The sequence below is a fragment of the Brachypodium distachyon genome, chromosome 3, assembly GCF_000005505.3.
Source record: "Brachypodium distachyon strain Bd21 chromosome 3, Brachypodium_distachyon_v3.0, whole genome shotgun sequence".
Taxonomy (NCBI): domain Eukaryota; kingdom Viridiplantae; phylum Streptophyta; class Magnoliopsida; order Poales; family Poaceae; genus Brachypodium; species Brachypodium distachyon.
Window position 1 is genome coordinate 20878041 of NC_016133.3, and position 13218 is coordinate 20891258.

Consider the following 13218-nt stretch of genomic DNA (forward strand, 5'->3'; position numbering starts at 1 on the left):
ATTGATGTCAAGTACCATTTTGTTCGCGACATTGTTGCACAAGATAAATTGAAGGTATGCAAGATCAGCACTCATGATAATCCCGCTGATATGATGACAAAGCCTGTTCCTATTGCTAAGGTTGAGCTATGCTCAAGCTTAGTTGGTATAACTGTTTAGCCCCTAATGGATGTTGGCGCTGGAAGTGTTTTCTTTGTTGATCCAGGAGTTGTTGCTGTTCATGCTACAAGGAAGAATTTGTCTCAAGGTGGAGTTTGTTTGATTGTGATCCAAATTCCCAGGTGCCGGAAGTTCCGGCCCAACTTCCGGTCATTCCAGGCGCCAGAAGTTCCGGCACAACTTCCGGCCGAACCTCCAGTTGCTCTATATTACTTTTTGGGAAAATGCGGAACTGGCTGCGGAACTTCCGGATATTCAAGAATTAGCGGAACTTCCGGCCTCCAACCGGAACTTCCGGTGTACCCGTTACGGATCTGACTTTCCCTAATGCTCCTGCTATATGTACCTCTTGTAAGCCGCCATTTTGGGTAGAGTTCGCACGAGTTGCATCTGTAGAACCTCCCTGGCGTTGTAAACACTCCCCATATAGTGAGATTTCGCTGGCTGGCGCCCGTGGTTTTTCCCTCTCATTGTTTGAGAGGGTTTTTCACGTTAAATGGAAGTACCGGGGGGGGGGGGGGGGTTGATGGCCTAACCGGAAATGCGATGATCCCAGCCAAGTGCGTGGCCGCCTTCCAATCAAAACAGAGGCCAAAATGTATACTTTTCTCGCCTAGTAACATCATTTTTTGTGCCAGTTTTCAACGTTTAGACCTCTTCTTTTATTTTTTGATGTAACATGAAGACTTGGGCAAACGCCAGCCGACTTGATGGCACACTTGCGACCATGGAAGTTAGTGGTTAGTCTATTTCTGTTTAAACATAATTAAAAAAAACCAAAATTCCAGTGCAGCTCATAATTTTTTTACCACCATTACTAGACCTCTTTACTTGTGAACTAATCTTACACATATAATCCAAGCATCCCAGATCCCATGATTTGGTGGCAAAACTGGTAGAAGAGGCCTGCTCGTTATCAGGGGAAAAGCTAGAGAAAAATAACCCTTGTGCACACTTTGACATCCACGCAACAACATGTGCAATTTCAGCAAAACGTAAATAAACTAACAACAATGTATTCAAGAACTCCTAGTTTGCAAATAATTTGACATAATAGAAGGTGCGGCTTGTGAATCTCTATTTCGTACTTGTTGCTGTTGGATATGTTACTAGTCTTCTTTATTACTCAGTCAACCCAGCCCATGTGGCCCATATAGTCCATGGTGGCTAGCTATGACCTAACTACTTTAGGCTTTCCTGGAGAAGCTCACCTTGGCTCCCTATAACATAGCCGCCACACACATAGCAGGAGTGCAAGGTTAGTCTCTGCTTCCTCCTCCACACCCACACGGTATCAGAGCTCGTGGTGGAGGAGGCTGGAACGGTGGGTCTGGCGACGGGGAAGACGGTGGAGCTGGTGCCAGAGTTGATGGGGAACAAGATGGAAGTGTTGGTAGTCCTTCATTTGCAGCCTAGGTGGTGTCTTGATCTCCACCCTCCCCTCGATCTGCTGCTGGAGAGGGTAGATCTAGGCAGGCAGGCATGGAGGAGGAAAAGGCTGGTCTGCGAGGTGAAGAAAGGAGTCTTGAGGCAGACGTGCAACAAGGAAGCATGGGGGAAGAGCTGACAAGTGTTCTGGAGAAGCTGGCTCAGCTTCTTGTGGCCAAGAATGAAGAGGGTACTGTAGGTTCTGGAGGGAGAGGAGGCGCTACAGGTCCCAAATCAGAGGTAGTGCAGAAGATCGAGCTGATGCCGAACGAGGTGAAGCTAGAAGGTATGGGAAATTACTTGAGTTGGTCTCGTAGAGCCTTGCTTATCTTAAAGGGGAAGGGTTTGCGAGGTTATGTACTAGGAAAACCTCATGCTAATGTCACAAACTGAGGATAAAGTGCATGGCTTGCGCTAAGGAGAGAGAGGTGTGATGGCATATATGGAGGAGCTGCAGCATCTTTGGTCTAATCTAGATCATTGTGACCCATTGGAGTTGCGTAATCCTGATGATGTTGTGACCGCCAGTAAATGGGTTGAGCACAGGAGGGTGATGAAGCTTCTAAATGACTTGAACCCTTGTTTCGATAACTGTCGAGCTGCATTGCTGCATCAGCCGTCAGAGCTTCCCTCCTTGAATGAAACCATAGTAGAAATATCTCAAGAAGAAGTTCGTCTGAAATTAGGGAAGACAAGCGAATCATAGTTTCAGTCAGCATTTGCTTTGGGCACAAGGAAAGATGCAAGGGAGTGGAGAGACAACAGGAAATGTTACGGGCATTTGAGCAGAAATTGCACAGCTTCTCCTAGAAGGGGAAGAGGAAGGGGATACAATGGTGCATATAGGAGTGGTAATCGAGGTGGTCGGAGTGTAGGTGATAGTGTTCAGAATGGGGGGGGGCTCGTAGGTCAAATCTGGTTGCACAAGGAAAGGACAAACAGCAGGTAAAATTTGGGCAAAAATCTGGACAAACCACCGAGGTAGTAGGGACAAAAAGCTATGGAAATTTTGCAAACTTCGTCTATACCAATGAAGGTACCATTGACAGAGTTTCTCTTGCCACACAAAAAATTGTTTCAGAATGGGTATTTGATTCTGGTGCATTGAAACATGTTTCTGGTAATTTAGCAGAATTTGGACCATATAGTGAATTTTCCCTTACATACCAAGAAACTATACATGCTGCAGATGGTACAGCACAACCAATCAAGGGGATGCACTCCTAGGATTGAACTCTCTTCAGTTCTGCACGTGCTTGCATTTCCTGTGAATTTAGGGTCTCTAAGCGCTCTAATTGAGTACCAAGTGTTTCCAACTATAATGTGTGGAGTTGATAGGAACAAACTCAAGTGTGATGCTTGTGAGTTTGCTAAACACACTAGGACATCTTATGTGAGTAAGGGGGTCAAAAGTATATCTCCTTTCATGTTGATCCATTCTGACGTATGGACATGTCCGGTTGTGTCCATTAGTGGGATGAAGTATTTTGTAACCTTCATTGACTGTTATTCCAGAATGACATGGGTTTATCTTATGCGCCATGAAGATTAAGTGTTTGGTTGTTTCAAACATTTCTATGTTCTTGTCAGAATCAGTTTCATGTGCAAATACAAGCTATTTGGACTAACAATGGGACTGAATATGTGAATAATGTTTTTGGAAGTTTCTTGTCTGATCAACGAATTTTGCATCAAACTTCATGTATTGATACACCCCCTCAGAATGGAGTGGCAAAGAGGAAGAACAGACACATACTTGAAGTGGCTAGAGCTCTTATGTTCACAATGAATGTGCGGATTTTTTTTGAGGAGAAGCCGTTATGACCGCAACTTACTTGATAAACTGTATGCCATCAAGGGTGACAGGTATCAAATCTCCCTGTGAATTAATTTATCAAAAGGATACCTTCATCGTGCCTCCAAAATTGTTTGGTTGCACATGTTTTGTTAGAGATCATAGGCCCTCAATAATTTAAAGTCGAACATCCGTTTTCCTGGCTAGAATCTATCCATGAGCAGACTTTGCTAAAAAAAAAACCATAAGCAGATGACTTAGAAAAACCCTATCCGTCTTGTCGAAGAATTTCGATTTTCAAAGTGTTTGTAATTTTTCTAATAAGCCCCCTTTGACATCTAGTTTCACAATTTTTCTAAAATCTAGAAAAATCCTAGCACGAATCAGCGCTTTTTTTTAGAACAGCGATCTGGCTTTATCAACGTTTGACATCTAGTCTGATAAGGCTTATGTGTTCTTTGAAATGGCATCTTGACGGTGGAGATGACGTCGTCTAGAAGATTGGTGTTCTGACTCGGCCCTCGTCATGGGTAGGCGTGACGGCCTACTCCATGGAGCCAGTAGTTCCCGCGGATTTTTGTGTGTGCCTTTTTAGTCTTTTCCTTATCGTTTCATCGAGAAAGTGGCGGTTTCAAATCTTGCCTTGTAAGGGCGTCCGTTGTCATTATGCGTTCACGATCTTAGATTCCCACCATTTGAGACGGACGGCTCAAGCGGATTTTCAAAACTTGTCGATTTGTCCAGCGTGTACGGACATAGTTTTCTGTAAGTTTGTTACCAGATACATGGAGGAACTTAGATGCGAAAGATGAACCTAAAATGTTGATTTCAGTAGGCCATGATATAGCTTCCAGTTGTACAGCGAATTTCGTTGGTTATGTTGGTTTCGATTGTATGGATGTGTGAATCAACAAATTCTCGGAAATGAAAATCCATGACGTTAATTGCCACCGCAGTTACCAAGACAAAACATTTTGTCTATTTTCACTGATTACTCTCATGGCACCCGTACCCAATCATCTAGGCACGGCGGTGGGCGCGTGAGCGGAGGCCCATCCGGCGGCCATCTCGAACCCGTTGCGTCGATTCAGGTAATCCTCCCTGGCCTGCTCCACCTCCTCCCTCGTGTTCATCACGAAGGGCCCGTCCCGCACCACCGCCTCGCCGTGCGGCCGCGCCGCCAGCAGCAGAATCCTCCCGCCTCCCTCGCTCCGCACATCCACGCCGTCGCCGTCGCCGTCGCCGCCGAACACCACGCACTCGTGCGCGCCCGCTTCCGCGTCCTGGGACCCGGACCCGGACCCGAAGAAGAAGCCGGCCTCGCCGTCGATGACGTAGGCGCAGGCGGTCCATCCGGGCGGCACGGGCTGGCGAAGGCGCGCGCCGGGGCGCATGGCGACGTCGAGGAACATGGCCGGGGTGCGCGTCTCCAGCGGCGACCTCGCGCCCAGGGCCGACCCCGCGATCACCTTGATGGTCACGCCGTCCTTCTCCGCCGTCGGGATCTCGACGCTCGCCAGGTCCTGGTACCGAGGCGCCACCCTGCAGCGCACCAAATTGTTAAACTCGATTCCGAAAGTTATTCTTTTTCCTCTGTCGAAATGACAGTATGCGTTAAATTTGAGGTGGGTCAGTTCTTAATACATCCTTACATCTTGTCCTTGGAGGAGAGGTTGATCCAGAGATTGATACCCCGCTGCACGCCCTGCCCGCCCGGCATCTCCGCGTGCACAACCCCGCGCCCCGCTGTCATCCACTGCACATACATTAAGTTCTTCTTATCAGTATCCAGAATAGAAATGGAACCTCAACATGTATATATGCTTGATTATCAGAGGCCTAATTAACCTGAACATCTCCTTTGTTGATGGTGCCCTTGTGGCCTGAAAAGTCATGGTAACTGAGACCTCCCTGAGAAAAGCACAAAGAACGGGAGTTTTTCTCATCAGTTAATTATGTGAGACAGATAATGAACTGTGAAATGGAGATTTATATTCGATTATTGTTACCTCGAGCATGTAGGTAACATTCTCGAATCCTGAAGGCACACCATGGAAAACAGAAATACATACAATTAGATCAAAATTTGGAAATACTTATACTCCCTCCGATCCATAGAAAAATGTCGCCCACTTAATACAAAATTTGTACTAACTTAGTACAAAATGGGCGACACTTTTTATGGACCGGAGGGAGTGTAGTTTTTTTAAAACAAACATGCATGCAATTAACATATTCAGGAGATCAGTTAATGTCAATGCAGTTATTTCTGTGCGAGGAAGAGAAAAAAAAAAGTAACCAACCTCTGTGGGGATGATCAGAAAAGCCAGCTGGAGGAGAAACTGAAAAAGGAAGGGGAAAGTGTGAACTGTAAGCTGACCAATTCTTTTTTGACGTACGGGAAATATATATAATGACTTAATGTCGAAATGTGTTCCATTTTTTTGTATGGGACCAATCATATATTATACCTTCAGTATCATATGGGAGTAGTACATATTTCCAAAGATAAGAACAAAAATATAAGATCTTAAAATTTTCTTTTTGTCTCTCATCAGACATTAAATTTTAAACAACAATCTGTTTTGCTCATCAGTTAAACTTATCTTTCTGTAGGAGCAGCACTATAGTATTAATTGCAGCTAGCTAGCTTACAATAAGCCATTTGTTGGGTTGTCTTAATCAATTGTAATGAAAAGTAGCAATTAAGTCGATCGTTATACGTAGCATGATCAATTAATGAAAATTGACATTTGGAGCTGCTAATTAGGATATCGTTTTATGCATGTATACGTACATTCAAACTCATCCAAGGAAAGGAAAGGATCCAAGCTCTCCAACTCAGGGCTGCAATTAAGGAGCAATCAAAACTATAAACTCATTTTCAAATTCAGCAATATATACATACTGTTTGAATAATCAAGCGGTTTTGTTTCAGGATATATGTTTTTTGATAGTTTACCTGCCAATGCTCCTCCTGAGAGCGAAGCCATCGACGAAAGGCTTGCGTTCGCACGTGAATCTCTGGACCACCGCCCGTGGCTTCGTCACCGCCGGATCGCGGTAGTGCTCGGCCACGTCATCGACCCCAGCGGCTGCGTCGCCGTCCTCGTCACTGCCACGCATGCAACGAGAGTAGAATATTTTCATCACATGGCCGAGAGCGAATTAAGCCAGGGGAATATGCGTGCATCGCGTGGCCTATACTTTATGCAACACACGCACATACATATCCTTGATCAATATCAATAGTTGGACGATATGGCTAGCTTGGAATGCTATCTTTGTAGAGTAATTTGTTGAGAAAATTAAGCAAGCTAGGCAGGTGTAGCTAGCTAGCCAGGTTCATCGATCGTTCATCGATGCCGGTAATTTGCACAGAAATTAAGCAAATGAAATCCTCTATATATCCTCCGTATTTTGAATATACGTATGTGCATATATATATTACCATTTGCCGTTGATGCTCCCGTTAGCGTTGATCTCCGTGCTGCCGCTGAAGAGGTGCTTTTGCTCTGCCTCCTTCTCTGCCGCCATTGCTGCCGGCGGCGTCCCAACGACGGCCGGCGATCCGCCGTGGCGAGAAGAGGCGGTGGGACACAAGGCAACACAAGCGGCGGCAGACATGGCTAGACGGGCGTGGCTCAGGAAACACAAGTGTGCTATGTACAGGGGGTATGTGTGTGCTTCTGTTCGGCCTTGCAGCTAGCCGGCGTTTATATATATACCACTGCTTTGTGTGCTGGCCTTGTGCTTTCTGTGCCGGCGCCGCAAATTAACAAGTACGCTAGCTTGCAGGCAGGTGTGAACGCCAGGCGGGCCCCACCCTTAATTCGGTTGCGTTGCATGTGTTCCTGTTCCTTGGTGCGGCTGGTTGGTACCCACCGCTGTCTTCTCTTCAGTCTTCTTCTTCCTACATCAATCAATGGTGTGAACGCTGTGTCTGTCACGAGCCGTACGTACTACCCCCCCAATCCGCATCTTCTGGATCGCCAATATTTATGCGCTCAAGAGGGCCGGGCGGCCGTGTCCGGCACGTGGATGTGCACGGGACGTCGTAAAAGAACATGGAAGAAGCCATGCATATATGAATCTGTATTCGGATAGCCAAGTATTTTAGTGACTAGCGGCTTGATTATGTATGGTGTGAACGAGCTAATCCATTTAGTACTGTATTTTCTTTGTCTTCGTCTGCTGGTTCGTTGTTTTTTGCTAGGGCGCGACCTGACCTGACCTTTTTGTGTCCTCTTGCTACCAAAGTAATTACTGTACACACCAAGGTCTATCGATCGATCAAGCTTGTATATGCAAATTAATCGGTTCTAGTGCGCACAACGTACGGTCTTCTTGTTCCTATCTGCCCGAGAGTTTTCATACATGAGATCTAGTGGAACCGAAACGGAACTGCCTCGTGCGCGATCATATCATGTACTTGCTTCTATCCATATTAGTCGAAATATTACATGTATCTAGACGGTTTTAGGTTTAGATACATCTATATTGGACAAATTTGAGACAATTAATATGAATCGGAGTGAGTACACATCAAACTAGACTGACCAATAACGTAAGATAAACGGAAATTCGACATGTATGGATTCATTAAATTCCGTATATATGCTAGTGTCCCAACGGAATAAGTTGTTCTCTACCATTTCCGTTTGTTTTTGTTGCTGAGCAAAACAGTAGATCAACTTTCCCTTTTTCACAAGTAAATTAGTACAGTATGTTCCAATTTCATATTTACTTTTTCTCCATTTCCGTTTTCCACAGGATAGTTAGAAAGATTTTGTTTCGTTTTCAGCACTACATGAGAGAGTAGCAAGCTCTAGCGTTAAGTACTGATTTTTTTTCTATAATAAGGAGCATTATTTATTAAATCTTGAAGATATTTATTTCTTAGTATCTTGATAAAGTCAATATTCATCTGACGAAGTCTCTTTTTTTTTTTAGGAAGACAAAGTCTCTTATTCGTCGTATGGTATCTTTAGGATTGGTTGATCTATAGTTATTGTGTTCACACGGGCACATAATATATATCTAGCTAGGGAATACAACAAAAGTAATTTATCCAAGAATCATGGATTTGTCTAGCTTCTAAACAAGATGGAAATTTTGCTCACCAATATTACTGGCATGTACAATGGTTGATAAAATTGTCTTCTCTCATGTGTTATACGTCATTTAAAAACGACAATAAAACATGTTATACAATAAGTCATCTCTTAGTTTCATATCTTACAATTAATGGTTAGATGAATAAAATTATGAAAATAAATCTTAAAAAAAAGATGAAACTTAGTACCATGTAATTTGTTTTATCTCTGCCTTATCTCTTGTTTAGGCTCATGTCTTGCTTCTTTTGTCTCTCTTCCACATTAGCAATTATCCTACGTGGCATCGTTAAGAAAAAGGCTGATGTAATCTCATTGTACACATCCTAAACCCCATTTTCACTCTTTGTGTAGACATCAACTCGGATATCCGACAAAATGTTCAAAGGAGGTTAGTGCCAAGAAATAAATAAAAATGATACGTATTCACCGGATAAATCACACATCTTAGATGATAGTGTGAATATGTTGTAGAAACAACCCAAGACTATATAAGATAACGGTATTGTAGTCTTGTAGATCGATGCTGTTAGTGCGAACCTGCCGATGCGTTGGCCTACATAAATGGATGCTACATTTAGCACCATTCCTTTCACTCGATCATCTATTATAAGCGATAGCTCCATCTCCCTGTTGGCACGGAGAGAACAAAATTAGAGAACCTTATCTTTTTTAATTATGACGGAATCAAAGACGATTATATCATTAATTAAATGTTTCTAAAAAGAAAAAATAGATGCATACTCCGGACAAGGAAGCCTTTACACTCTCTACACCTCAAAATCGAGTACTATCGCAACGCATATATATAACAGATTGAGGCTGCGGTTGATTCTCGCAATCCCGTTTTTCTCACCCGCTTTTCACTATCTTCGTGTTTGGCTAACCACCTTTTTCCTACTTTCTGTGTATTTTTTCATAGCAAATTATAAAATAAGTTTAGCGTAGCACAGTTCAGCAATACCAAACTGAACCTGATTCAACTGACGAGCGGTTCTTTACCGTAACTAGCTTCGTTACCGGCCAGAAACCCTAGGCCAGGTAGAGTGACATTACAGACACGTACATGCACATGGCACATATCTGGGTTCGGTCTCCTAGTGTGAACACGATTCTTGTCATGGCCAAGGTTTTCTATGCGTACGTTGTAGGCGTGCAAAAAATTCAAGCGATATATATATTGCGACGGACGTTCCTTCCTTGGTGCTGTACTCTTAATTAATCGAGCTAAACAAAAGCTGATATCCTAATTTACTATGATCTCTCGTAGAAGGAATCAATGAATCGATCATAGGAAAAGAGGACGTCGGCAGTGAGCCAGTGAGTAGCTTTCAGCACTGTGTGAACGCGTAGCACAAGATTTTCAGCATTGGGTCAGCAAACGTTCAGAAGCCATACGGGCATATATATAGTAAGTGACATGCCATTGTTACATCACAACCGCATGCACGTAAGCTAGCCAGTCCCTGATCGACCCGTTATACGGTCACAGATCGATCGTCCGGTCAATTTAAAGCCATTTTTCAGGAAGCAATAATGCGTGCCGAACCTTACTGGAGAGATCACAAGGGCCGGGGTCACGGGTCTTGAATTTACGAAGGGGATATACTACTCCCTCCGATCGGAATTACTTGTCGAAATATTACATGTATCTAGACATTTTTTAAACATAGATACATTCATATCTGATCAAAATCGAGACAAATAATATGGGTCGGAGGAAGTACAAGAAATGCATAGAATATAGAATTGGACTGTTTGAACTCAAAATTTGTAAGAGCTAGAAGCGGGTATGAACTCGAAACCATGATAGTAGTACTTGTAGATCCCAATCACCTCTAATTAATGTTGCATTGGCTCCTAGCTGTACTAGTGAGTGAGTATAGCGATTGATGTATGCACTCATGCTTATGGTAGATTGTGTGGTGCCGTACCCAGTAGGGCAGCAGGCAGAGGAGCATACGTACTTGGCATTCATAACCGAGGCCAGCTTTCTTGATCGTATTGGCAATTCTCCAGAATCGGGCCGGCAGGCCCGTTGCACAACCAACATGCTGACGCCTCCAAAACCGATCGATACTCTGTCCAAAAGAAAAGTGTATGAATGCATATTTTAGCTTGTCCTGTGGTCCGTGCACGTACGCAGCATTAGAACCTAAGTCCTAGCTATCCGGTTCTTTTTATTTAGACACGGGTGCATGCTTGGGAAAACGAAAGGGGAAAAGAAGCGGAAAAAGGCTCTGGAGGGCAGTTCACACACGCCCGGCGCCGGAACCGGAGAGGGAAAGGAAAAGGTCAGCAGCTCGCTTGCAGCCAATAAATGATTGGAATAGACTGGTTTGCCGGTGATTCGGTCCGATTCCAGAGTATCAGTCGAAATGCTCCATATTGGAGTATTACCTCAAAGCAAGCTGACTTTTCTGCATGGGAGGTCCATCTCCATCCGACTCCTTCCCCATCGGCATCGGCATCGGCATCCATTTTCGATCAATGGAGCACTTGAGATCACGGCCGGGCCGGGGCTCCAGCTGCCGCCGGAGAGCTGACCTCTCGACCTCGAAGCAACCATTAATTGCATTTTTTGCTCGGTGGGATAAAGAGAACGTACATTAACATTGTCGTCGTTGTTCAAGGAAGATAGCATTGGGTATTCAACTCTTTGTAATAAGTTGACCAGAATATGTAGTGCCCGGCCTTTTTGTTATGCATTACAGTGAGCAACTTTCTTGGACCCTCTTATGAAGTGCTCCACTATGTATCAAATCAAAAAAATGTTAAGAGGCTAGAGTAGAGGGGAGCGCTTGTAATTGGTCTGTTGGTTTATGTAAATACACCAACCTTGCTAGTATATGGACTTTGCAGATGAATCTCCCACACGTGCACAAACGCTCCTCTCCTCTTACTAATTTTGACAAGATACGTTGCTCCCAGATTTTTTTTTCTAGAGTACACCCAAACAGGTGTATCATATATTGAGGAAGAAGAATAACGGAACGCAGTTACAAGCCCTTAGGTGAAAGAAAACAACTACCCTATTACAATCCACCCATGATACATTGAGTTAAAACTATCCGGAGAAAAATCAACGGTATGAAAGAGACCTGCTAGCCTCCATGCAGTTCCCTCCGAGTTGATTGTTAAAAAATTAAGCAATTTCGAGAATAACAACTCAATGAATAATTTTAGAATATAGATCATGACGACAGTACCAACTAACAGATGCATCTAAAAAATATTAGAAGTATTAAACAGCCCAACGAACAGCAATATGAACTCGCAGATCATAGGTAAACTATAGATTGGATCACAGGTTACGAACTGTCGCGGTGGGGAGGAAGCCGTTGCTATTGCGTTCGCCTGACGAAGTTGTTGACGAAGGAGACGGCGGCGTATCGTGCACCCGCCGGTTCGAGGAGGTAGACGACCCGTTGTTGCAGGAAAGCGAGCAGTCGCGCAGAGCGCTTCCCAAAAACCTTATTCGCTCTCTCCCGTACAGGATCACAAAGGCGAAAGGTTCCGGAGACCTGCTCTCCCGATCGCTGGTGCACGCCGACGCTCGGGATGGAGTAGACTACGACGACAGCGCAAAAGCGAGAGACAGGCAAAACCCTAGTTCGTTGTGTTGCGTACCGATCGGAGGGACGGGACGGCTGTATATATAGTGACGCAGGTATAGGTCGGTTCGGTTTAGGAAACCTGAACCGACTCCACAAAATCTGCACGCGTCCGTAATAGATTCCAAAAATACCTCGCGCGCTGACAAAAAGATAGGAAGCACCGCACCGACCCGTCACGGCTCGGCCTCGAACTCGAACTCGATTCACGAAATGACGAGGCGAGGCGAGGCGAGGTGAGCGGAGGAGGAGGAGGAGCGCGCGTGGGGATTTCCCTTGCTCACTTGCTCAATAGGTGAGAAGCAACATCCCTTATATGTTGGTCTCACTAACTCTAAACTAGCAAGGTGAGACTATTCCCATTCCCACTCCCCTCATCCCACTTCATGAATGGGCTTTTGAGATTTTCAGAATTTATTAAAACTTGGGCTTGGACTGATCAGGCCCACCAAATTCTAACAATCCCCCACCAGATCTCAAATACTCGTTTAGAGATTTACTTGTTCTCACTACTTGTTTATATACTAGTGTTTCAGCAGAGACTGTTAAGTTGAACTTCTGCCTAGAACTTTAAGTTACATCCATCCACACTCACAATGGACGAAGCCTTGAATTGCAAGCTGGCGTGAAATAGATTTACTCAAAGTCAACCAGTACTGTGCCATCAGTAGTCTACCCCGTGGGTGGAGCATATGCGTCGTACTCCGTGATCTCTTCATGAGTTACTAGAGATCACCCAAATCTCATAGACTGCAACGTTAGACAGTCGGACTCATATAGGTGTGTTCTTTCAAGAATACTCTGTAGGACAGCATCGCCAACCTGCCTTACAGCAATTTGAGAGTCGCACATCTTCACATAGAGAGGGTTATAACATACTCTCCTCTGTTATACCGATAGCCTTGTTCTTCCCAGATCCTACTTCACGGGATCTTTGATCACATAGGTTGGGTTACTACTATGGCACAACGTTCATGGGTCTCAACCCCATCTCCCTCGATGCACTCTCTATCAAATTACGTGATAGTCCCTTGGTAAAGGGATCTGCCAGGTTTTTCTCTGTTTGAATATATGTAACAGTTATCACTCTGGAGTTTTTCAATTTCCT

At 44.4% G+C, this 13218-nt stretch overlaps 2 protein-coding genes across 2 annotated transcripts; both read right to left on the minus strand.

Annotated features, from left to right (window-relative positions):
• Nucleotides 1-4184: 4184 nt before the first annotated feature.
• Nucleotides 4185-7097, minus strand: LOC100825215 (pirin-like protein). Its single transcript, XM_003571641.4, has 8 exons — nt 6834-7097; nt 6345-6497; nt 6180-6229; nt 5686-5724; nt 5392-5420; nt 5231-5293; nt 5035-5138; nt 4185-4924 (listed from the first exon to the last, which is right to left on the minus strand). The coding sequence occupies exons 1-8, from the start codon at nt 7007-7009 to the stop codon at nt 4399-4401; spliced, it is 1140 nt and encodes a 379-aa protein (XP_003571689.1). The 5' UTR covers nt 7010-7097; the 3' UTR covers nt 4185-4398.
• Nucleotides 7098-8711: 1614 nt separating this feature from the next.
• Nucleotides 8712-11188, minus strand: LOC112271654. Its single transcript, XM_024461390.1, has 4 exons — nt 10897-11188; nt 10464-10577; nt 9037-9126; nt 8712-8772 (listed from the first exon to the last, which is right to left on the minus strand). The coding sequence occupies exons 1-4, from the start codon at nt 10971-10973 to the stop codon at nt 8712-8714; spliced, it is 342 nt and encodes a 113-aa protein (XP_024317158.1). The 5' UTR covers nt 10974-11188.
• Nucleotides 11189-13218: the final 2030 nt, after the last annotated feature.